The 27,905-nt window shown below is 36.1% G+C and overlaps 1 protein-coding gene across 5 annotated transcripts in view; it reads left to right on the top strand.

Moving 5' to 3' along the window:
• Nucleotides 1-273: 273 nt before the first annotated feature.
• The window catches only part of LOC126376234 (optomotor-blind protein), a 135,986-nt gene continuing 108,354 nt past the window's right edge, over nt 274-27,905 (top strand). For all 5 annotated transcript variants that reach the window (XM_050023502.1, XM_050023506.1, XM_050023505.1 and 2 more), the window contains exon 1: nt 274-750. In XM_050023502.1, the coding sequence (XP_049879459.1) occupies nt 431-750 (320 nt within the window). In that variant the 5' untranslated portion in view covers nt 274-430. The remainder of the gene's footprint in view (nt 751-27,905) is intronic.

Raw genomic sequence — 27,905 nt, 5'->3', positions numbered from 1 at the left:
GGCGGGCGCGGGCGCGGGTGCGGGCGCGAGCGAGCGTGCCCCCGCGCGCCGCATTAACCAGATTAGCGGCGCCCCCGCGGGCCGCGAGGTGTGGCGGCGGCGGACACCTCGCCCGCGACGAAAAAACAACGCTGCGTGGCGCCGCGGCCGACGCGGCCCCGCCTGCCTGCGCGGGAGGGGGCCGCGGGGCGCCGCGAGACGCGCCATTGGGCGGCGCGCGGCGGGAGGGGTGTCGCAGCCGGCGCCGCCGGCGGCCAGTCGTTTGACGCCTGCCGCGCGAGCGGGTGTCGCCACGGGACGAGCGAGAGTGTCGCGAGCAGCCGCCGCCGGCGCGTGATGGACGTTGCATGAGCGCGCGCGAGCGCGACACCTGGAGCCGACGGGCACGTCGGCCGTGGAGCGCGCGCCGTGGGCCCCGGGCGGCGCGGGCATGCGCTTCGAGGGCGCGGAGCGGCGCGACGCCGTCGCCTTCCACCCGCTGCTGGCGCCGCGGCCGAGCGACTTCTCGGTGTCGGCGCTGCTGACGGCGGGCGCGCTGCCGCCGCCGCCATACCTGCCGGCCGCACTGGCCGCTGCCGCCGCGCTGTCCGCGCCCTGTCCGCTGCTCAAGCCGCCGCCACCTCCCTACGCACCTCTGCCGCCTGACGACGACGGCGTCGTCGACGACCCCAAGGTCACGCTCGAGGGCAAGGACCTCTGGGAGAAGTTCCACAAGCTGGGCACCGAGATGGTGATCACCAAGAGTGGCAGGTCAGTACGGCCCCGGTGCGCCTCGATGCTCCTCGTTGCTCGTTACGCTGTGATCGTGAGCGCGTTGTTACAAATGTCTGGACGTTGTTATAGTGTTGTGTGTGATGAGATTTGCGTATACATGTAGTGTAGGTGGTGTGCGAGGTGGTAAGTGAGGCAGGGTGTGAGATATCCGCGGTGCAAGCCGCGCCGCCGCTGTTTACAATCATAACTCCGACTACAGCGCTCTCGCAACTAAACACATTGTTGACAAACATTCCCGATACTGGAATATCACATATAATGAACTTGGATACAAAAAACAAGCGTTAGCCATTGCGAAGTGATTACTTTACAAGTATCTTATTAGAATCAAAAACTTCTTAAAGGTTTATTGCTACTACAAACAATAGAAAACATGTTTAATCTAAGTTTCAATGCATAAACAAAATCACCTAAACGCGCAACGTTAAAACTTCAGAATCAGATTTGGAAATTAAAACGCAAAATTCGTTAAATTAGGCAAACAATAAAATAGAACCTTTAGCAAAAGTGTACTGACTTCTAAATTTTTACATATTTAAGTTTACACGGAAAATTAAAAGCAAATGTGACAAACAGTCCCTATTTTACTTTTTAAAAAGCATAGCAAGCGGTGGTGTAACCCGCGATGCATCCTTGTCGCATCATAGGCGCATTTTTTCGCCATACTTTGCACCCGTCGGTCCGTGTCGACGCATAATCACTCCTTGTATTTCTAATCACACCGAAAAAAACATAAAAATGTTTTTAAAATCAAAATGTGACGTAAATCTTGTTTTATACCGAATAATTAGAATATTTTCTAATTCACTTGTTAAGCAGGTCTTATTTTTTAACTTTATAACAGGATTTACATAGTTTAAATACCTATATTGTAATAAATCTTGTCAACATAGGTACCTAAATAATTATTCGAAATGTAACAATCAAATAATAGTTTACTAGGTACCCAGCTATATACCTAACTTAACTATATTTTTTGTGCATACCTAATTGTAAATTAGGTACGTGTTGTAGATTAAAATCTGCATTCTTTAAAATTCGAAAAAAGACTAAAAGTAATAAAAAGGGATTGGTATAAAAGTTAATAATTATTTTAAAAATACAATATACCTACCTAGTTTGGTAGGTAAACTACAGAAAAATAATATACAAAAAGATAAATCTCAATAAAAAAGAGACAACGAGCAAGTAATCAAATTTTAGTTTTGATTGAAACATACCAAAAAAGAAAAGTAGATCATTTACAATAAAGATATAAAAAACTGTACCCTCAATAAGATTATTCAAATAATATGAATGATTCTGATTACAAGCATCACATTAATTGGGTCGTGTAACGTACTAGGTTCAAGATAAATTATGAAATTCTGATAACTAAATAAAGACAGATTTAAAATTAAAGGAAAACATTTTCTTTTTTCTATTTAACTCATTTAAGAATTTTAATCAAGAAAAACAATAATAAGTCCGATATGTAGGTATTTTATCACGGTTTTTCATGACGCCACAGTATGCTTTTTCATAGAAATTGCCTAGTAGTGTCGAGTTTTGACGTTTAGAAAAAAGAAACTGATTTGACTAGTTCGAAACTGACCTATTGAGACAGATTCTAAAAAGGCCTAGGTAGACCTATAATGAATGTTAGGCTTGCAGTCCTTGAAATTGTCTTTGAAAAAAACAGATAACCTAAAGTCAGACTAGGCACTATGGCATAAGTCTTTGCCTTTAGAATATTTTAAAAAAATAATAAAAATAAAATAAAAAGCATTTATTTCAGGCGTTGCCCATAAAAAAGTTACACACAGACAACATAATTACATTACACACGGACAAAAAAAAATAAAAAAAAATATTAAGGATATCATCTTTTGAAAATCGCTTGATAACCCAGCGTAAAAAAATCCAATCCACTATGTCCCAGCTACCTACTTGGGATAATTCATTAGCAAAAAACTGACAAGTTTTAATAAACCTTTACAAAATGGCGACACAGATTCTTTTTTATCAAATTAGATATATTTTTAATTTGTGCAAAATGTTTACACAATAAAAACCTTACAAGATAGTTATCAGATATTATATCATATCCCTAGCGTTTTCGCTTACCTAAACTGAAGCTTTGAGAATACAGATTTGGTCCCATCTCTGAAACACATTTCTCGGAAATGTGGGTTTCCTTCACAGTTGATTATATGTTTATTATTTTATGATCCATACATGAATTCAAAAACAATTTCAAAAATCACTTGTTTCGGCTCTTACTGGATTTGAAACTGCGACCTCACAGTCAGATTCAAACGTTTATTTTAGTACCTATTTCTAAAAAAATACAACTTTCTTACAAGTCGTCTGACAATAAAGTAACATCGAAAATTTTATAATCAAACGTGAACCCTTTCATTTAGCCTGAACATTATAATAAAACAAAGTGACATGGCCACGCTCATACGAGTAATAAATTTATTAGACATGCCAACGAAACGCACGCTTTTTTTTTTCGTAATATAATTCTTACAGAGTGTTGAAATAGAAGACTATTTCATTATTTAGATAGGTAGAATATGTTCTTGTATAAATAAAACGACTTAAAAATAAATCAAAAATCAAGCAGCATTTATTAATTTTATTTTTAAATATTTAGGTTCTTTTTTAAATTCTTTTTTGTAAATGAACAACATTGAAAATATCTTAATTAGAAAGAAGAAAGAAAGTATTTATTATTAGAGGACGCCACGCCAATTAATTTGTTATAAAAAGACGTAACGTCAGTAACAAAATTAAAAGGTCAAAATTTAAGCCTACCTGAAACCTATCTATCACCCCAGGCATTTGGTTATAAAACATTGAACTTAAGAATTTCCTACGTAAATAACACGAAGCGAAATATATAATTATAAAGAACTTTGAAAAGCTGTTGATCTATTTTTGCATCGCAAATAATTAAGTGTAATAAATATCCTAAAATACTTACTGTTTAAGGCGGTTGCATTTTTTAAGATTTAATTATCGATCATAAATTTATAAGCATCAAATAACCTTCCTCTAAAAAGACCTACAGAGAAAATTACGTTGAAAAATCTGTAGACTTTAAAAAGTGTATTTTTTCGTTGATCCAGGCCTTATTACCGTGTTCCGGATACGAACTGTTATTTTTAAACATTGGCCCGGTAAAGCAGTGGAGTGTGTACAAAACACTTCAGGGGGCGACGAACGCCAAAATTCGAAGGGTGATACTCGACTTCAAAGCCCAAGGGAAATATCCCAAAAAGGAAAAAACTGAAAAGTGGAAGGAAAAGTAGACGGTAACGCAAAGTGCCCCAAAAGTGTTTTCTTTTTTTATTGTAGCTAGTTTACTCTTGAACCGGATTGAATACATCCTTGGCTAAAGACATTATTAGCCTTTTTACTAGTTACGAATCTGAAGTGTCTGTAGAAATTGACCCCGATTCCTGCAGACACATCCTAATTTTATTTTAAGTTATACCCGACATTTACTTGACAGCTGTAAATTTTACGAAGAATGAACCCGGGCGAATAAAATAGGTATCTTGCGCTTATGCAAACCGTTTGACGTGTGCTGTTAACTTAATTCTGTCAGGTTATTGGCCGATGTATAGTTTTTAGACGGTTGTTTTAGATTTCTGTTTAAAATTTACGTGTGTTCCATAAATGTTATGCCTGTCGATTATCCGTCCCTTTCCTTTTCGACGGATAAGAAAATGACAGGTGTAACTTAAAATAAAATTAGATGTTGTCTCCAAGAATCAGCACGATTGTGTATTTAAAAAAATTGTGTTTGTTTATTACTCTTATTATACATATTCCCTTGGTAGTTTAAGTCTTCAAAGAATGTTCAGTGAATTTTGTAATCTATACATTTTAACTTGCCAACAAAAGAAAAATATGTTTTAATGCTGCTACCATCCCGACGTCTATTTTAAAATATGAAAACTAAAATATGGAAATGTGCTTATCTAACCAGTGGCATTTTCTATACTTTGTACATTTCTTAAGAATCTAGTCTTCTTCTATCGTGTGGGTTGTGAGGTGGATTACCAACCCCATCAACCCTGGTGTCCGGGTTACTATTAAGCCGCCATTTATTATAAAATATTCTTTTTTCTAAATCCTAAAATATCTAATAGGAAAAATAAAATAAAATAACCTTAGAAAAATTAAATAACCTTACCTTCAAGAAGGTTCGTTCCTATAAGTCTAACAAATAAACACATCAAAGTAATACTACAAATGACATGCGCGCACGCAATTATTACGTCCAATAATAGCATAGTAAACAGATAACTTGTTACTGAATAAAAGCCTGACACTTGTGTACGAAGTTACGTGTCATGTCAGATAATAACTTAGAAGCTGAGACACTTGTAGTGTATTCGCCTCAATATAATATAATATAAATAATTATCGGCTCGTTGTCACACACTATCTCTTCACTCTAACCCTGTACATCTCCGTACAGTTTACTTTTTAATTGTGGCCACCGCGTAGTGCATCGCCCGAGACGACAATATATATGTGAATCGATTATATCGATTCAAGTATTTTATAATATATTAAATATTTATTTATTATTTTTAATTATACCTACGTGTATTACAATTTGATGTTTTTATGCACTTATGTAAACACTAAAACATTGACTGCGTCGAGCGATGAACTTATAGAAGCGACTGCCTGTCTGACCTTCCAACCTGTGAAGTTAAAACCATCCCTACCTCCGAAACGCATTTCTCGGGAATATGGGTTTCCTCCCGATGTTTTCTTTCATCGCTGAGCACGTGATAATCGTTTATGATCCAAACATGAATTCAAAAACAATTTGTCTAACTAACAATTTCAAATTTGGATTCAAACCCGCGACCTCACAGTGAGAGTCAAGCGTTCTTAAAACTAGACTATATACATATATATATCTACATAATAATGTATATATTCAGGTTTTAAGCATAATCTACAGTACAATCAGCAGAAAAAGTAGTTATCATAAAGGTATGACATATTATAATGATAGGTGAGTAGCTTTTGAATTCATATAAAATGAGATTGTGTTAAAAAACAATATGAAAAAGCAACATCGATGGAATAATAGTTTTATTTAAACTGAAATGAATGTGTATTCTTTTGTTGAAGATAAAATTATCTTTCTTTTTTTATTTTTATTGTGTATAAATTTAGGTACAGTTATAAATAAATGTAAAAATTGAGTGAAACTTTAGGTATATTTTTGAAATTTTCGGTTATAAAAACAGAATTTGTTTATGCGCAGAAGTTATTTTCAGAATTTTATTATTAGTTTAATATTTAGATATTTTTCCTTACCAACCTTACGTAAATAAGCGTAATTTTATGCAAACCCGGCCCATTATAGCTAGCCTTACACGAAAAGATAATTTGTTAATTTCTTAACTATGACAGATTTTAAAACCTTTCTGCGCACATAATAACTTAATCGTGGAACTTTGCAATAGCTAGGCAGACCCTGTGATTATATCCTGAGCAATATGTAGTCTTTGCTTAGGTTATTATGTGTATTTAGGGCAAACCATATGCTTAATACTTGCAATTTACCTTTTATAGAACAAATTGAAGCGAAACGGTATATTTCAATGTGGATTCGGAAGAGCTTAGCTTTAGAACTGGGACGTTAAGAAGGCCATATTGAAACAATTCACCTAGAAAAATAAATATTTAAACTTTACACACATGTAAAAGTAAGTGCGCATTGTCAAAAAACGACAAATAGCAATGCTGCGTTTTTACAACTGGTACAGCAGGCCTAGCACGCTATGTAAGCGCGACACGACACGTCGCGAGATAAAATAAGGTCCTTGTTACACGCGACTACCGGGACATCCGCGGTTTCCAGATGTCGCACTCCTAACGAAATATTTTATTATTCTATATTGCTTATAGAAGAGCCAAGAAAAAGAAAAAAACAGACACACATATAAGAAATGAGAAAAGTGATAGTCATTAACATCATTTGTGTGACTTAACATATTTTAAGTCGCGAGCAAGTCGATGCGCGAACGAGGAACCTTCTTAATTCGTCTGTCAAATTTGACAACTCGCGCTTTGACATTTGCTCACTCTACTCGCGCCGATAGCGGGCTAGGCCTGCGGGATACTGGTACCTATGTATATGTATGTCCCACGCAATAAATTATATATGGGTAATTATCATTATTATCAGCGTTGAAGAAAAAAATTGTGAGGAAACCCACATTCTCGAAAAATGCATTTTCAGAGGTATGTGACCTAACCTGTATTGGCCTGGTTTTCCCTTCACGGGTTGGAAGGTCAGACAGGCAGTCGCTTCTGTAAAAAACCGGCCCTGTTAAATTTTCAGGTTAGGTAAGCGGACCCTGTGAAAAACAGGATAATGCTAGGCAGTTGATTATGATCATTATTATGATATGTATCAAACTAACATAAAATGATATTAATCTTTCTCTTCACGTACTAGGTCATCTAAATACACACTAGATACTTAATTATAGACTTACATAGAAAACCAACATAAAGCAAATAGATTGGTTAGATTACAGACATGCGTCTGCGCAATAATTCAATAAAATTATGCTATTAAATTAATAATTCACATATGACAAGCTTCGGGGTTTAATCTGTTTTGAAATTACGGGGAATTATTAAAATATTATTAATAATCAATAATCCTATTGATTTTATAACGTAGGTACTTACGTTATTAATTTGCTGAATATACTTTGAAAAAGTCATATTTTGTTTTAAAAAAGTTTTGCTTGTCTTCCCGGGCATGTCGTAAAATCCGACAAAGGGATTGTGTTCTTTCCAACATGATGGTCAATTATTATGGGCGATAGGTTGATCCCATGTCACCATATCATAATATCCATCTTAGGACTTCGTATCAACAGTGGCTGCAAGTTGTCTTTGATTACTGGGGGCTCTGTCGACTCCATTATGGATTACAGCGTGAGTTTGTGTTTGTATACCTATTTTTTATTTATTTTTTCACGTGTCTACTAGTTGTAACAAATTATTATGTCGTGTAGGTGATATTTTTGTATCAGATATGTTTAAGCTACACCTCCCAAGCGACCGTTTATCGTCTATTCAGTTAATTATACATAGTTATCACGTGACATAGGAGCAAAGTCACGCAGCATACACTAGTCAAACATGGACGTGTTGAATAGGCATTATGTGTATGTTGGTAGTACTGTTTGCTTAGTAAAAATATCAGCGGTAAATATTATTTCAAACATTTTCTATTTATAGTAATATTTGTAATTAGAACGTCTATACAATATTGTTATCTTTTCCATATCGTATGTACGAAGGCCGGACATTATGTTTTTTATCCAAAGCGTGACAATCAGTCGACCATTTTGTTTTTTTAATTTTGCGACTTAGTTTTTCTATCTTTGTAGGTTAGGAAATGTCAAATAATAGTATTTTATGCAACAGTTGTATAAGAAGGGTCAAAAAATGCGAGTGGCGTGAGTTGCGATGTGAGCCTTGGCGAACATCGCAATAAGAGACGCCACGAGCATTTTTTGACCTAGTTATACAACGTTGCATACAATACTTTTTCTACGACGACGTAATTTTAAATGAAACAAAAATTATACAAAGAAAAATTTTATTTATAAAAATGAAGATGTAAATCTTGAGCTAACGTTGAAATTTCTTCTGGTGTAGAATTCAATAGTTCTTCATCCATTTTCCTTTTTATTTTATACTTTTTAGTGTTTTGAAACGAAACACAAAAATTTTCCAATTTATTTTCCAACGCGCGGGAAAATGGCGGCAAATGTATACTTTTTTTATAGTATATCTATGGCACCAAACAAAGTAAAGGTGCCAGTTTCCAGGTCAAAAAAAAAAAAAAAAACAACAACAATGCTTTTTTGGCGACATTATAGTACAGTTACACTTTGTAAACAATGCTTTTATAGGCCATAGAGCGTACACTTTTTCAAAGAGTTTAATTATGTATGTACTTATATTAGACTTTTTGGTTATTTAAATGCCAGATTAAAGTAGAGGAGTAGAAAAAATGTATAAAATGCGACAGGTGCGCGCTTTAGCTTTTAACAACAATGTCGTATGGAAAATTCGTTCTAGTTTCACACCTTATCTAAAAACAGTTTTTAATAAGGACACTTTTTAAAAATGAGCATTGTGTGAAAATAGTTGGATTAAGAAAACTATGAAACTTTCAATAAAAGCTTTATTTTAAAAAAATATATATTTTTAATTATCTATTATATAAACAAAGAAAGCGTACCTACGCATGACGCCAGAGAAAGAAAAAAGAAGAAAGCTTACTGATGGTGATGACTAGGCATCATGGTCTCATGACCTTAGTCTGACTCTTAAATAGGAACTGAAATAGGCGAAATAAACATTACTGGTTGAAGTTGGTAAATTATTGTAAAAAAATATCGAAATATAATAATATTGGGTCACTGAAAGTTTAATTTTTATTTTTTTCAAATAAAGTGACTTTATTTTTTTATTTAATTCGAATGCAAAATTACATCTGCATTGAATAGATTATTTTTAAAATACGTGTTTAAATATGCCAAGTCAATGTTAAGTACCTATATCTGAATAAAGTTTGATATTTTATCGCGCCAATTTAAACGCCTGCCATTTTTAAAGGGTGTTTAATAAGTCCAACTTTCACTACTAGTACTGTCATACATACAAAATACGAATTAAGTTCATACACGGGTAGAGTTACGAAATATAATTGATATGCCTTGCAATCGGAGAGATTCAAAATAGATTCATTTCCTATCATATCTGTCTGACTGGGTTACGAACCTACTAATTCTATTTTTGAAATTTGGTAAGTATTTATATTGTTTTCAACTTATGTTGGCGTTATAAAAGTGGGCATTTGAAAATATTGGATCGTGTGCTAGCTTTTTAAAATTGGGTGTTTTACACGTCAAGTTGTTAGGTCTTTCGTGATACATCGGCCATTTTGTGGGCGCGGCCCGTAACACGATATGTAAACAAACGCCAGCTATGTCGCCGGCCGGCACTTTTAAAGTAGTCTTTAATTAATTTCGTCTTCATAATAAGTACTGTTAGGAACTAGTGGCTGGTTGTAAAATATTGCAAGGAAATATAAAGAGTAAAAATTTGCATTTTTATTCTGAACGCAATGGAATTGCGAATGAGTTGTAATTTGTTTTTTATGACGCCATTTTGACACGCAGACCTATTGAAAAACAAAAAAAAATCAGTTAACGTGCTTTTTCCTTTTAATAATGAAATAGAAATACTGTTTTTTGTCTAGAAATAGTTTTTTTATGTATAAATAATGTAATAAAGAGGAACAAAAAGGTGTTAAAAAATATCTAGGCTACTTAGTATTCAATGGTCGACCACAGATAATTAATATGCAATGTAACCCGCGTGTAAGTGGCTGTATGCAGACATGAGCCCTGACATGTTAATCTTAAGCTGCAAAACTACTTTTACCTCGTTTTAAGTCCCTTGTCGCGAAACTTTTGTAACTTGTGAATGTATATAAAGATGATTGATACCTTGCAAGATTTCAATATACCTCACATCACTAATTGCAGACCCACGCTCTTTTCGGTGTAGCATTCTCCATTCTTGTCTATCAATCTCCAATTCTTTCACTTCCTTATAAGACACGATGTTCACCTTCTCTTTAATCTGTTCCATGTAAGCTCTTCTTGGTCGTCCCCTTCTTCTCGTTCCTTGTAGCTTCCCTTCCAGGATGTTTTTAATAAATTCATCGCGTCTTATTAAGTTAGCCAATCATCTTGCCTCTTCTGTCCTCAATAACTCAATATTTACTTCTTTTCATTAGCAGTTCCTCATTAGCAACCCATTCAGTCCAACTTATTCTTTCCATCTTCCTCCAACACTACATTTCAAAGGTCTTCAATATATCTACCTAATGAAAAAAAGTCTTAGCAACACAGGCCTCCGGCACAAGCTTTGCAGTTAGTGTTCTTCAAACATCGCTTTTGTTAAAATAGCAAAACAGGTTAAGTAACGAAAATGTTCCACAGTAGATAAGTATATTGTAATTATAAGCCAAGCTCCTTACCAAAATAGCATGTCATATAGTAATTAATTAGACAAACATACAAACGCTAGATTTCACGCATGGACACGCGTTTGTTTATCATTTATATTTACAACTGAGAATGCATGTATGGCGAATGCGTGCGATATTATACGAATGCGTGCAATTTTTAACACGCATTCTCGGGCCATATTAAGGCGGTTGATGTGCCGTATGTTTTAATGTTAGTCATTCTTCACGCTACTACCCTTTTGTGGATGATCAAATTGTTATGAAGACGGATACACATAAATATTGCGTTTTCAAAGAATGTGTAGCGATGTAAACAGTGCGGTTGCTTTTGTAAAAAGGCCAGTTTGAGCTTGCAAACAACCGGCTTTGTAATGCACGAAATTTTGGCCTTTTACATCATGAGTTCAGGTACTGAATAGTGTTTTTTTCAACATACATAAAATTTTTGCTCGTGATCTCTAATGGGATAGATAGACAGGTCCCGTTTTTACCAGAAGCGACTGCATGTCTACCTACCAACCGGCGAAGCAAAAAGGTTAGGTCACATATATCTTCCAACTTCGAACGCATTTCACGGGAATATAAGATTCCTCCTCACAATCTTTTCCTTCGCCACTCAGCGCGTGATAATCTTTTATAACCCAGACATGAATTCGGAAACAAATTAGACAATCGTTGCTTTATGTCCGTCCTGGGTATCGAACCAGCGACCTCACAGTGATAGTCAAGCGGTCTGCAACTGGGCTACCACGGCTCATAATGGTAGCTATGCAAATCGTTTATGATACCTAAATGCTTGAACAATTTTAAGTGTCATCATTTTCAATGCCTACGTGTAATTTCAGTAACACGCCTCAACACGCGAGTACAGTATATCAAATGCATTGCCACCTCGCTGACGTGTTGTAATAAAATGGACTGATAACATGCATGGAAGCTTTCAAAAATGAAGTATAGTTACATGAATCATTCGAGTTTAATAAGAGTTTTTTTTATTTTAAAGTTACAACTAATTTAGAACATTACAATTGTTATATGAATTTAGAATTTAAATAATGACACAAAATAAAGTTATATTTAGGTTCATTCGTGTGTTAATGAATAAAACTTATTATTTTATAGAACTTGGCTTGCACTACACCCACATTAATGCTACAATACGTGAATGTAATTTCAATTATTAATTTCAGTTTCTTAAATCTTTCTTTAATCGAGGTTGTCTCATCATCTCCTCTCCATTCATAGCATTATCCCGTTTAGGACGGGTCCGATTACCTGATCTGAAGATTTGTCAGGTCCAGTTTTTTACAGAAGCAACTACATGTCTGACCTTCCAACCCGCGAAGGGAATACCAGCTCAAAACAGGTTAGGTCAAATACCTCCGACAATGCATTTCTCGGGAACATGAGGTTGTCTTTCATGGTACCCTCACAAATATATGTATTAAGTAATTAATTACTGTTGCCACTTAGGTATTGTTATGCATAAAACATAAGAAATAATATTAAAAGTATAAAAAGATGACAGACGAACTTTTAACCCCCACTTGAGCATCAGACAAAACGCCTTCTGTAAAAGAAAGTCCAAGTTCTCCCTTTCAGTATTTAACGAACGGAATGTTTCTTAAACGCCGCTGAATATCTTCACCTCTTAATTAACCAAAGAGCTTGGGTATCATTTTCCCCTAATTCGAGGTTCCGTAGCCGGAGGGTCGCTACTTTGCGCCCATTTTGCGCCGAAACTGCGTAGTGGGCGCAAATCGAGGCAACCCTCTCGCCCAAATTGCGCTATTTCACTTATCTCCTTTAATGGGTTTTGTCGATTAACGCGGATTTATTGAATGAGGGACTTCAGGCTTCGTTCCCCAACAATAATATAGGTGGCGCTGTAGAGATTTAACCTATTTTCTCGGGTACATAATTATCCAAAAATACAATGTAATGGCAGAAGCATATAAAAATAATTGTTGCTTGATATTTGGATCACATTATGTATAGAATTATGTTGCTACCTATATTGCTTCTCTTTGCTTATATAGCATAATTTTTACCCAAAAACAAAGATGCATAATATATATGCTATCCATGAAATTAGAAGGTTAAACTAACGAAAAACTGTACAGCGCCATCTATATACGTAGCCTGGAAAGCCCCTCACTCAACACAAGCTTGATATTAATTTAGAATATTTTCATATGGCAATAACAAGTAAATAAATACCAGTTAAACGGAAGAAAATGGTGTTTAGACTTTATTAGAAGAAAAGTACCCTCGACCTCTCACCACACTGCCTACAGTCCACAGAAGAAGATCCAAAGCCATTGTTCATTATTACGTTAATAAACTCTTTAGGAATAGCTCCTAACAATCCGTAGCGACGGATGAAAATCTCACAAGCGGCAAAAAACTTTTTTCCTCGGTGAAGCGTAGCGCAGAAATGGCACAAAAACCAGGCAAGGATACTTCGGTTTTCGCACTACATAAACTGTGTAGCTACTAATTATTAGTGCCTTAATTGTGCAACATAAGTCTTATGCCAGCCTTTCTGTTAACGTATTAGCACAACTCTTCAATATTCATTCATTCTCTTCTAAGAAACATTCGTTCGTTAAATAGATACAGATTTTTCTTTGTTATTTTTTTGCTCTGTGGTCGTACGCGTTAGTGTTCAAATGCTTGGAATCAGGTTGTAATTAGACGGCTTTTCGTTAACTATTGCGTGGTTTTAGTATGTTATTTTCGTTATAAAATGTAGTCACTCGTCCGTTTTTGATAACAACTACCCTTTCTATTTTTCAAAGCAATTTCAAAGTTTTACGTTAAGCGGAATTGATCGAATTAGGGCATTTAGCCTAGTCAACGTCACATTACATATTTTCACTTTGACATTTACCGATTATTAGGCAGCATGGCCTCATGATCTTAGCTTGTTCCTTCAATGGGCGAAGAAAAAAACAGTTTGACAGTTCTTTCTCCCCGTGTGCATGGAATATGTTGTGAAAGTTATGTTGTGTAAATATTATAATAGCTTATTGCACCGAATAGTGTTTTCTATCCATAATACTTATCAAATTTTCACTTTAAAAAGTGACTCACAAATCGTCCGTCTTCACGCGAAAACCTCAAAAAGCCCGTCAACGATAAAACACCTAAAATTTTCTTTTCGCGGTAAGTTTTTATTTTCTTTTTTCAAACATTTGACAGCGGCGCCTTGGGCCGAGACTTGCTTACCTATTCCCCTTGACTTGCCACTGGGGAGTAGTTCTAGCCAAGTTCTATAAAAGAAATTGCTAATGAAAAATATTGGGTAAAATTGTTCTTTTAAGTGCGTTGCGTCAACTTGTCTATTCGTAGTTTTAGCAAGTTAGGTATGTATGTTGATTTCTTAAACAGGTTGATAGCCATCTTCTGATAAATTGCGTATTTGCGCTGATTTGTATCCTTCGTTAAATGAATTTAAATCAGTAATTGATTATATAAACTTGTCACCTTTTCTTTAAACTTTCTACAAAACCGTGAAGTGAGTGTGAAATTCTGAGGGCCCATTTGTCCGACCAAGTAGTAAATTCCAGGAAAATCTCCAATAAATCAAGTCCATAAATTAAATACCTAGGCACTGCAACACTTCGGACACTTCATACAAAACACGTTATCGTATACGCGCATCTGTGTGTGTGACGTCTGATGCCCATACGAAGACTAAAGTAAGACCGAGGGGAGGTGAGGTAAACCTAGCTCAGCGGGGAGTTACCGTTCATACGTAGTATTATTCCTTATTCTATGGCACAGCGACAGCTACAATGGATTCGTCAGCATGACCCAAGGAAATTGCCCTTGACGATCTGCATACGACAATTCATTTAACCTTCATAAGTTCGACGACTCGGCTTCTAAGGATGCGCTCGCATTAGCCGAGACCGAAGCGCGAATTTTAAGGCAGATTTTGAGCATAGAACAAGAATAATACTGTTTTTTCTAACAGCGTGGTCTTCCAAAAAGCTTAGTGAGGTGTCGTTAATTAAATCACCTTATGATGGATGTCCTTCTGACTACCCCATTAGGGTACAGTCGCAAGCATATGTTCTGTAATACTTTTGTTACTGCTTTGAACACTACCTCATTCTCACACTCTCTTTCACTCTCTTCTTCTCTCTTTTCTTTCTCTTTCACTTCTACTCTTATTATAGAAAAACTGCTTTAATGATTAATTCATTACAATGAACTCACTTTTAGATTTTGTTGTAACAAAATGAGAACCTTTACCACCAATATATCTTAGTATACCTACCTAAAATTACAAATAACATATACATAATCTTAATTTAAAAACTATATGTATTCAATAAAAAAATGTCATATGATAATAGTTTCTATGTCTGTACGTTTTAAGGGTTGCTCCACATAGTCTTGGCGAGGCACAGGGGAGATTCACGTACATTTCAGACATCTTTACCAGCTGTCTTTCGTCTCCCGCGGCATTGGCGCAATAAAACATCGACAACTGCACTGCACGTCTATTGTATAATGAATAATATAACATGGCAGGTGCAAAAAAAGAAAAATAATTTATTCCTTTTTCAAAATGGCTTCAAGCTACAAAAGACAAGTAAAAACTATAAATAAAGTTTTTAATTTCCTATTAGTGGCTTTGTCTATTAACTTCTCTATTTTTCATATTTTATAATAAAAATATATATTTTTGAAAACTTAGATTAAGAAACTACGTGGGAAGCAAAACTTAATTCCAATTAATTAATTTTAAGCCCTGTTCTTTACTTACTGTTATTATAAAACCCAAATAACTTACATAATACGGTAGTTTCAACTAGTCAAATTAGTTACTTTTTACTTAACGTCAAAACACGAAATTCCCATGGAATTTGTATGAAAAAGCAACCTGTGACGTCATAGAAAAACGTGGTAAAATGTACCACTTAGTATTACATTTTTCTTTATTCATAAATAGGTTAAATAAAAAAAAACCTTTTTATCACCTTTAGATCTGTGTTTATTTAGTAATCAGAATTTTATAATTTATCTTTGACCTAGGAAACTATCCAATTTTGGTAATCCAACGAAAAATTTAAAATAGTAAAGGTGAAAAAGAAGATGCTTTGGTGGCACGGTATATAAGTGATGATTACAATGAAGACTAAATGCCTTATTAAATATAAACAACACGCCTCGTTCTAAAGATGTGTCTCTGCCTTAACAAAATGATATGACGCGACAGATTTGGGACAGATCTGTGAGATTGTGAACGCCTGTGTTTGCGAGTGTGGGTAGTACGAATATCAGATAGCGGTTTATTTGGTAACATTGAACTTTGATTTAAAACTGTATGAGTGGCAGATGGGGTATGAAATTTAATTTATAAGTACCTGAATCAGTCAAATAGAGTACAAAGAAAGTTTTTTTAAAAAATCTTTTTGGACTATGATACTCGCTGTTTTGCCAATAATAATCTCCATTTTTGACGATAGGGTCTAAATAAAGCTGAAATTTGACCAAAATTCTTCCGCGACGAAGGCTTTCAGAATTTTCAATATTATCTATGATTCAAACACGAAATCAGACTCATGAAGTTCAATTCAGTGATTTTCGTTTTTATAGCACTTAGGGAAACTCACAAAGAGAAAATTTAAATGGAAAAAAAATACTTCTATTTTTTAAATTCAGTGGTGTAGCATAACTAAGTAAAAAAAAAACTCAAATTATCTGCCGAATCTACCATTCCTTCCCTCAACCCAAGTGACGCTAATAAAAATTCCTTAACCTTCCACAAACAACAGTGCAATAACTTAGCTTTAAACTTTGATTGACGATTGGACTTTTACGATACATTTAATTGGTGTGACAACCAACCCGCACTATAAAACCGTTTGCAAAACTTTTAAGCTTTCCACACACAGAGGCGGGCGTTGCGGGAATAGAATGTGTTCAGTTACTTCGATACATAGTACGTAGTCGTTACATGAGTCATGTCAGGGGCCTATGGCGGCTCAGTAATAACCCTGACACCAGGGTTGATGGGGTTGGTAATCCACCTCGACCCAAACGGGACCAACGGCTTAACGTGCCTTCCGAAACACGGATCATCTTACTTTTTTGAACAATCAGGTGATCAGCCTGTAATGTCCTATTCAAACTAGGGATCACAAAGTGATTTTTGTGATTTGTCCCCACTGGGAACCAAACCCGGGACGATCAGCCACATAGTTTCAAAGCTTAACTTTCATATACTCATAGCATAGCTGCATAGCACATCTCTGGCGGAAAAGCACCATCTACGCAGATAAATGTCGTAAGGTTATTGGTCAAAGCCTTCGATATAATTCGTGCTGCGGCACGGTTGATGTGCCGCAGGAGCCAGCACTAAACTAACAAGACGCTATGGTAGCCTTTTTGACATAAAGTACTGCATTTCGCTCCGTCAATGTTATTAGAAATTAATACGAAACTTGATAAATAGTAAACACGTAACTTTTGAAAAGATAACAAATAACCTTTTTTTGAAGTCAGTGAATAAATCGTCATTAAAAAGACAAAAAAGGGGTTGTAACCCACAAATCTATAAAAGTAAGCATAATGAACGACTCTCCAGTAACTCACAACTTATCTTGTGCATAAATCATACAATTTTAGTGCTTTTTAAGAGGATATTATCAAGACTGATTAGGAACAAGGATTCTTTAAGATCTGAAAGAGGTCTTTGTGAACTTAGGTCGTGAGATAACTGATAAGGGCATATTACATGTGACGACGCGAGAGCTCAAAGAATTGATTCATCTGTTGACAAACCAAAATAGATTGGCGAAAACACAAATTAAAGATAATGTGAAAATTTTGTGGAGATAGAAGCATGTAACTGAATTACCTTTATACATGGGTAGAATTCAAAAGAAAAAAGATGGAAAAGATAAAGATGAAACGGGAGAAGAAAACCTTTTTCTTTCTAGTATCTTTTGTGTGTTTTATTGTGTACAAATAAATCAATAAGAAAAAGATGAAGAGGAGCAGGTTTCAGAAGTATATCAGGAAAGAAGCAAACGGAATTCCATAGACTCTGCTAACCCCGTGGGAAATAAGCATGCGTTTATGTATGAAATCAGAAATCACAATCATTAATTCAACTTAAATAATCATGGATAAACTTGTTGAAGGTCAATGTAACATTTTTAAATTTACGAAATGACTTTCGCAAGTTGAGAAAAAATGACAAGAAATTGCAACAGCAACACGTCTTTTAAATCAAGTTATTTGATAACTAGAGGAACACATTTAATATCAGACACTATATATGTATGTGTGTAGTTTCATAGACTTCAATAATTTATCGGTTTCAAGTCAAAAGTGAAGCCATTAAAGCAATATATCATATGAGAGCATCATGTGGTTGGAATTTCAGGAGATAGTGTATTCAATAGTCGGTTCTGTTTGAAGTAGAAACTAAAGTTTAAGTTATTTACGACTTTGTTTATAGTTATATGACTGCATAAAGATATAGTGACTAAGATTGAGAAGGGAATGTTAAGTTGGTTTGGACATGTAGAGCGGATGAAGGATGCTAGGATTACGAAAACCGTATATAAAGGGTAGGGCTGCCAGAGGAAGACCTAGAAGGACCTATATTGACCAAATTGGAGATGTCCTTAGAAAAGGTTCAGTACGATCTTCTCTGGATCGGCGTGCGTGTATGCAATGATTAAAGAATAAGAAGGAAGCAAGAGAAGTGTGTCAGAATCGAAGCAATTGGAATTCCATAGTCTCTGCTTACCTGAGTTAGTTCATGTATGTATATGACTGCATAATATTCAAATGAGGGATTTTCTTTTTTTTGGGAAAATAAATTAATCTTATTAGTGCCTGGTATCTTGGTAACGTAGTTGGGTAAGCGGACTTAGGTAAGCGCCATCTAAGGTGTTATTGAGATACATTTTTATTTTTTAATTCTAAAACCGACTACCGACCGACCGACTTTGGACTTACGATGACCAAATTGGAGATGTCCTTAGAAAAGGTTTAATACGATCTACTCTGAACCGGCGTGCGTGTATGAAGCGATTGATGAATGTGGAGGAAGCAAGAGAAGTGTGTCAGGATCGAAGCAAATGGAATTCTATAGTCTCTGCTTACCCCGGCGGGAAATAGGCGTGAGTTTATGTATGTATGTTTTAATTCTAAAAATGAAAATCTCCCATTATCAAATACCTAAACATAAACATACATAGCTATATGTTAGCACGGGATCAACGGCTTAACACACCATCCGAAGCAAGGATCATCTTACTTACGTACAATTGGGTGGGGGTGGTCAGCCTAATGTCCCAACCAAACTAGAGATCGCAAAGTGATTTATGTCGGCATCGGGATTTGAACTCCGGACCACCATGATGATCCGCCCATTGCCCGTTGTAATAGGACTCATTCCATCGAATGCAATGTGAATACTCGTAATGAGGCGACATAACAGGCTGCAGCAATTTTCACTAACACAGTTAGCTCGACCATTATAGACGGTTATACGGCTCACCACCTATCACATTGGTGTCAACAGAAAGCTCGGTGAGGTAACGATCTTAACAAACGGGATCCTCTTTACCATTTTAGTACAGAACCCTAATAATAACACCTATGATGACCTTCCAGCAATCACCAGAATCCCAGACAAGGGGACTCCTAGAAATGATCTCAATTGCAAATTTAAAAAAAAAACTGACGCGGACGCGAGACCAAATTTCATTGTCCAAACCAATTGGGTATTCTTTCGACGTTCTTCATTTGTTACCGTTTAGACACCGGCTTATAGTTTTATTAGGTGTTGTTCACATGAACGGCATTTAATATTTTACAACTTTTATATTCTGTTTCGACTACCTTTATCGAAGAACTTTAAAAAAAATATTTCTACTCATATTTGTAGTTGCAAATTGTTTTGCTGATAAAGTCTCTAACGGCGCAGAACATTGTATTTATGTTTACGGTTGTATATCATAAAAAAGTGTTAACAATTCTAGACCAATGAGTTAAATTGATAAATGCAGTTTTCACTAACAGTAGTCTCGACCATTATAGACGGCGATACAGCTCACCAATCACATTGGTCTAACAGAAAGCTCGGTGAGGTGTGGGTACTTAGTTCATCTTGCGATGGAAGTAGAATAAGCTGCAAAAGTCCAATCAGTTTCTTGCAAAGTAATAAATTAACTGGTTGCACTTAAGACCTCCTGGTTACATATCGTTTCTGTAATAGACCAAAAACACCTACAAAAACATAAATTTTATAATTATGACAACTAATGGTTCATAATTTCACCACTTTTTACAAATAATTCGCTGGGCTCAGTGACTGGCTGGGCTCAGTGAATGCACTTTTGCTCTTTAATTGTACCTCTCACTAAACCAATTGCGAAATTATTCGCAAGCGACTATTAAGTCGCTTACGTTATGTGTCAAAATGCTGGACGAGTAAACATTCCCACAAAATACTTCTCTAGCATTCCCTACGTTGCAAGTATCAGAACAAGTACATACAGGAAATGGACATTTCTCGACCATCAGAATATCTCGCATGACACCAACAATCAGCCACAATCACCTTCGCAAGATTCACAAACCACGGCAATTCAGTTAATCGCAAACACACCCATTACATCTAAAGTAATCTTTTGGAGCAAACACTAGTTCCACACGACGCGTCGATTTAGGAACATTAGAAGCGTGATGAGAATCGTAAGTAGGTGGTAACAATAGAGCCGCAACACCCGGACGTGAACTGATGGATATGTTTACGTCATTTGCTAAATAAACTGTTATTACACGGCTGATATAAAACGCATTGTATAATAAGTACTTCTGGTTAAGAGCAAAGAAAAACCATTCAGTTGCTTTGCCTCTCTAGGTGTTATAAAAAGCCGTTAGATGAATTGTGTCCTTTCTAGCATGTTGCACTATTATTATAGGCTATTATCTGTCTCATCATTCGGTTTATCAGTGGCTGCATGTTTTCGGAAAAACTAAGCTATATTCATAACCTTTAAGGAACAATTCTCCTTAAAAATCCATAAATTACTACAGACTCGTACAAAAGTGGCATTACAAAAAAACTGTTTGTTTTCAATATATACAGTATCCTAAGATTCAAATTCTAAAACAGAATTTGAATGTATTCTAAAATTCCACTTCACTTTTATCCTACAATCTTCTAGTCTACCACCACTTCAGATTCTGTTGAAGTGAACTGAGGAGAAGTAAACATCAAGTTATTCCTCAACACTGATGTACCGAACTGTATTAGTAACGACATTGTCTATTTCTTTTTCAAATTATTCTTTTTTGTACTCTGATCTTATCCGCGTAAAAGGCTAGTTAATGAAACTCTTTTTTCATAACTTTTGCGCCATTTTTCTGCTCCTCAACAACATAGTTTTTGCACCAATTCTAAAGCAAGCCAACATTATCGCAGTAAATATCGACTATAACAAAGTTCTGTTCACGGTTATTCCAGCAGTCAAACAAATCATTCGGATCGCGTGCTGCTAAATGCATCTACAAATAAATATAATGACCCCGATCACTGCGAGTGTCAATTTACTGTTCGATTCTGTTTAGTAGCGTTGAAGACTCACTTAGCATTTTGTTTCTTTTATTGTTGGTTACTCGTGTATTCATTTACTTATTGCTTGTTACTTTATTGGTAAGTAAATGTGAATTCTTGTATATGTTTACGTGTATTCACTTCAGTAGTAGAACCTTTTGTGTCTATTTCTTCTTCTTCTCTATTTATTATTTCTTTTGTGTCTATTTGAACTTTGAAGTACTTAGGTACATTTGTGTCAGCATCATCATAGTGGCATAGAAAGAGGTTTCCTTTTCTATTCTTCTATTCCGTGGTAGCATCGTAGACAAGAACGCTACTAAACTACTTAAGATTTAAAGCACATGAAAACCCAATAAATCTTCTTTTAAACGTAGGTAATTAAATCAATACAAGTAGTATTGCGGGAATCAGACCTTGAGACACAGTTTCGCTTAATTTGGCCAAAGGTTCCGTTCTAAGGAAATTTGTGAATCTATTCCTAGTACAGATACAAGATGAGGTGGCGGTGTGAATACTAATTTAGTTTCAACCAGTAGATTAAAGTTTCAAGGACCTTGAGTCCCATTTTAAATGTTACATTACGTAGATGGCGTGTGAAAATGGAAAAATGAGTTAAGTATACTTAATTATAAAAGTATGAAAATCGGAACATACTGTTTTTAATAACTGCTGATGTCATTTTGTTGCATAACGTAAATTGTATGAACTGTAATGCCGCGGATTAATTAAAATGATTTCATATCGATTACATTATTAATATTACTAATTACATTTTCAATAAATAAGAGGTGACGTATCAAAGATAGTGGAAACTTATATTGTATAATTATGTTAACATAACAAAAGAGAGATAGAAAGAGTAAAATAGGCCACCTTATTGCTAAGTAGCAATCTCTTTCAGGCAACCTTTGAGACATTTTCTGTCTCTAGGCACTCGATTCATGACATTCAAACACTAAATTAAGAGGAAAATTAAATATAAAAAGGTGTTAATGTAGTAATGATGAAACTCGAGACAACAATATTCATTAAACGCGCGCTGTATTCCATACCAGACTAGGATCAGAGACATCTCAATTCAAACAAGAAGGTAATCAATACTAAATTGTACAAAAACAAAGAAGGAAAACAAGAAACTAATTACACCGACCAGTTTCTGACTTTACCAGTTCTCAAAAATGTTTCAATTCTTAAAACTACTTAATTATAACAAGCTGATAATTGTGAAGATGAACACAGGGTATATGGGCAGGAGTCGACGGAACCGGTCGACCACACATCGCCAACACATGAAGTCACTTGTCAATGTCGGTGGATATGCAAAATTGAATGTTTGACCCCAGTCAAGCTAAATTGCTAACCACTGATGAGTCTGTAAGGACTTTGAGAAAACAATGTTCGCTCTGAAATTCGTTATATACGTATTTCCTATAAGCTTTTTGAATAACACTCACGTGGATTATTGTTTCAAGACTCAATTTTGGAACAATCCGTTAAAAATAATATTGTTTTGTTTATTTTAAAATCTTTTTACTTTGCTGTATACTGAAAAATTCAGTGCAAAAAAAAATACATTATTTCATCATTATTAGCATGGTTAGGTTGTATTACAAATATTAGGTATCTACACAAAGTACTCAAACAGTTATGCCGAGCATTTCTAATTTGAGAATTAATATTGTGACTGAATAAATTATTACCAACAGATTGATTTCTAAAAAAGCGAAAGTAACTAAGGTTCTAAGACAAAGTATTAGACCTAAAGGTGCAGAAACGGATTAGTGTGCGGTTGGACTTGGAACCCATTTAGCCTGTCTCCAAGGATAAAAGCGGGTATTTCTTATTTATAAAATACAAATGTCTATTTTATGCTAACTTTTCTGTTGTGTTTGTGGGCTTTGTTTGAATTATTTTTTTCTCACTCTCAGCGAGTACGTTTTCTTACTTTTTTCAGAATTTGAATTCAGGATGTTTGCTTTAGGTTTCATGTTTTTGTAATACTTGTTAGTAACCTACGTAACGTAACATTTTCGTTGAACCGAGTGGCAAGCTTTTTATCAATATGTAATGTAAGTAAGTCGTCAATAGGGATGTCACACTTTCAACATTCGTAAAATTATACGTCGTCCCAACAAACTTGGTACAAAAATATTTGGTTCATTCCGACTTGAAAAGGACTTCAAAGATGCAGCCAACTTTGACGGACGAGTATACAGATTGCAATGTCGATTTTTCCCCAACCGATAATTGTCGATCCTCTGTCCGGATTTAAACGCGTTTTTTGTGACGTTAATTTTGCGCCAGCCGTTTCATCGGACGGGCAAAAACTCGGTGACTGTAACTCATAAGTTTATGTCGCGACGAATTCCTGCAAGCCGTCGATCGGACTTCGCAGTAAAGGATGGTCCGAAACGAAATGAGAAGGGTTTCATTGGAAATGATCAAGGTTTCTTTGACAGATAAGATTCGTCAACAGAACCTGTCTCTGAACTTTCTGATTGGAAAGATTTGCGAGTATTTGACGATATGGGTGTCATAAAAGGTAAAGTTGGTTGACAGTTGACTTGACCTTTATAGACGCCGATGTGACTCACCACGTAAGTATGACATTGGTCTAACAGAAAGCTCGGTGAAGTGTGGGTACTTAGTTCATCTTGCGATGAATGTACCTCTGACAACCTCAATTGGAATATGGTCGGGAGTCGTGAGTTTATGTAAAAGGTAGAGTTAAGAGAATTCACAGGTCACTGGCACATTGCAACGCAAACAAATACTTAACCAAATTCACATTATGCCCCCCAAACCAAAACTGCGACTGCATTACAAAAATACTTACCCACGGTCAGTATCTTCCCGTATCAGGTAAATCACGAACAAGATCATTTAAAACACTAATTATCTCAAATTCCGTATCAAATTGTATCAGCCTGTAGGATCCGGTTCGGTGGCGCCGTCGAGACATTCGGTTGCGATGCGGCGATAGGGCTCTGCCATGTATTATGTATAACAAATGGGAGACATCCAAAATAAAGCAGAGGAAACCTTTACATTCGGGTCTGAATTCGTGGGCTCTCCACGTGGTAACATTCCCGACATTTCGTCGTACCAAGCATAAGCCGCCATTTTCTGTTTCTTATTTTTGGCGCGCGAGCGTTTTTATCGGCGTTCTATGGAACTATGTGGCGCTTTGTTTTGTTTTATATTGTCTTCTCCTAACGACGCATCTACGGCAATCAGTTCAGTCGTTCGTCTGTCTTCATCAGAAACGTCAAATAAGTATTTAAAATGACACTTATTTACTCTATAAGGGTACTCCACCAATACTCATAAAACGATGTGTAGTCAAGTCACTATGAACTAGAGAGTGGCGGATCTATCACCAATAGTCCAATGACAGTAATCTTTTGGCGACTGTCTTATTTAAGCATGTATTCATTATAATAAATTATGTGTGTCATTTTTTACATTTCTTTACCTAAAAATAATCTTACTTTTGATAATCCGCCTTTGCTTCTTTCGCCACAACTCTTGCGTCAATTTACGACTCTTCAACGCCTGTCGGACTCGTCAATCACCAAAACTCGTCACCAATTCCTATCACGTGCCTTACGAGGATTTCTCACCAGAACCAAATGTTACTCTACCCACGTAACTAGAGCATCTTCCTTGCATGTATATTGTTAATTATTTCTTATTCTACTTTCGAGAAAGGCCTCTCAGTAATTAGACCCAAATCGACTCCTTTAAGGTCATTAGTGGAAGAATGCCACTGATTGTTTCTAAAGCCGATGTGAGGTGCATTTCTTCGATTGTTGGAAATACGGCAATTGCTTAATTACTTGCTGTTTGAATTCTTATTGGGAATTAGAGTTGTTAGTTTCTTGTTCGAAAGTTTGTTACGTTTAGACTTTCTAGTGGGTAATTATTTGTCAGAATAAGTTTACTAATATCTACTACCTACTATTTATTTAGTATACTACTATTACTATTTCCGGTTATTACTTACTGATCTAAGTAAGTAGTCGTTACATGAGCCATGTCAGGGGCCTTTGGCGGCTTAATAACCCTAACACCAGGGTTGATGAGGTTGGTAATCTTCCTCACAACCCACAACCACCCCAGCAGATCAGACTAGGCAACATAGCTTCTACAGATACATCGTCTAAAGTGAAATATTCTTTTTGGATAGACCAACAACTAACTAAAAGACAACCTGCAGCCACTATTGATTCGAAGTCATAAAATTGATATTATGAACGGTGCGAATGTGGTGATCAGCCTGTTGCCAATAATAACAAGTCCATGTGACAAAAAGGATACATTCAGTCCAAAATTTAACCCAACATTCCTCCCAAGTCCACATTCTTCGGATACTTAACAGAACAGACCATCAATCGCTTCAAGTCTTTTGAGTAATTATTTCAACGGTATCAGCGATCTATTTCTTGAAACTGCCGCGCGTTGGCGTCTCTTTGACAAGGATATGACAGCGATATGACATCAATCAAGAAGTTTAAATGCTAGAGAACATACGTAAACTCACTCCGTAATAGGGTGGGCAGAGCCAGATAAACTAATAAGTAATAATACTAAACTAAAACGTCAGATGACAATTACAAAGTGTGGTAGTTTCTGCTCATTTTGATGAGGTTTTTCTTGCTACTTACTTCTGCTCGGCTATTTCCTCGGCTATACAAACAGGTTGCGAAGATGCAAAAAAATATAGTTACATAAAAATAAACGATTCAAAATGTAACTATACCAACCGATTAAAAATGTATTATAGAATGAGGTAGATATCATGAAAGTATCCATTTCTTTATACAATAGACTAGAAAAAATATTATTTGACACATGGGAAAATTCGATACGGGTATGAAAAACACATCAGCATCTTATTACTAAAGTAGCAATCTCTTCCAGGGAACCCATCGAGTGTAATTTAAACTGAAGTACTATCTTTATGGCTCAAAACAGCAGATATATAATGGCATATAATTATTATGCAAAACGTGAGCATAAATATCTACTTATAATAGGTACCTTTAAAAAAATAAATAAGTCAGTCGACAGAGACAAGACAGACATGTCCGAACATGTACTTTTTGTCGCACTAATCGACACTTGTCAGCTGACAACCGCCGATCAAAGGTTCCGCAGTCGCCTCCAGTTTTAGAGATCCTTAGGTAGATAGAATTTTGATATGCAAGGGCATAGAGATGACGATGTTCGGTCGCGAGCATTAATTATATATGTTTAGTAACTACCATGTCACATTAACATTTGTGACAATTGAGCTGCAAGTCTCACGAAATGTCAAACATGGTAATATGACAGGGTTCTAAAGTGGGTATAATATTGCTTACGATGCTGGGCTGGTGCGCTGGGAGCGAGTAAAAACATAGAACGCGTTCAGCTGTTTACATTCCCGCTAATGTCGTAAAAACCGACAAGAGGAATTATATCCTCCTAACATGACAGGCGGTTATAATAATATGGGCGATAGGCTGACGTCACCATTGATTAATTCATATTATCAAAAGTAGCTGCAAGATTATAGCCCAATTGGGGTAGTCAGAAGTACATCCATCGCAAGATGAACTAAGTACCCACACTTATCCGAGCTTTCTGTGGGTGAGACCAACGTGGTAGGTGAGCCGTATCGCCGTCTGTAATGGTCGAGCCAACTGTGTTAATGAACACTGCACTGTGTACTATGATTAAGTAAAAAAAGGATACATAAAAACAAATATCAACTAAGTATTTGCGTAATCTAACAAAAGAATGATAGCAAAACAAAACACCCTCGCAAAAACAAAACAAAATTACAAATATCCCGATACGGAACCCGCATTTATGAAATACCATTTATTTTTTAAATTGGAAGCATGAACGATGACAGTGTTATTATTGATCACTTTGTAAACGGTGTCGACTAAAAAAGTTGTCACTTAAATTACTAAAAAAAAGAAAAGAAAAAATGTGTCGAGTCAAACGCAAGTTGATTTTACACACATGTGTTTTTCAACTTAGTTATTCAAGCATTTTGATAATGGAAAATTGTATTTGGTCCTATGAGCGACCACATACAATTTTAGTATCATAAATGCTACGATACATACTTACATAAACACACGCCTATTTCCTACCGGGGTAAGCAGAGACTATAGGAATTCCATTTGCTTCGATCCTGACACACTTCTCTTGCTTCCTCCACATTCACCAATCTTTTCATACACGCACGCCGGTTCAGAGTAGATAGTACTAATCCTTTTCTAAGGACAACTTCAATTTGGTCAATGTACGTCCTTCCAGGTCTTCCTCTGCTATGATTCGCTGGATTGTGTCTTTATATGTAAGAAATGGGGATAATGGGTTGATGAGGTTGGTAATTCACCTCACAACCCACACGATAGAAGAAGTATAGGGAGAAAAACT

This window comes from Pectinophora gossypiella, chromosome 20, assembly GCF_024362695.1.
Source record: "Pectinophora gossypiella chromosome 20, ilPecGoss1.1, whole genome shotgun sequence".
Taxonomy (NCBI): Eukaryota; Metazoa; Arthropoda; class Insecta; order Lepidoptera; family Gelechiidae; genus Pectinophora; species Pectinophora gossypiella.
The sequence above is the reverse complement of the archived record's forward strand: the minus strand, read 5'-3'. Positions and strand labels throughout refer to the sequence as shown.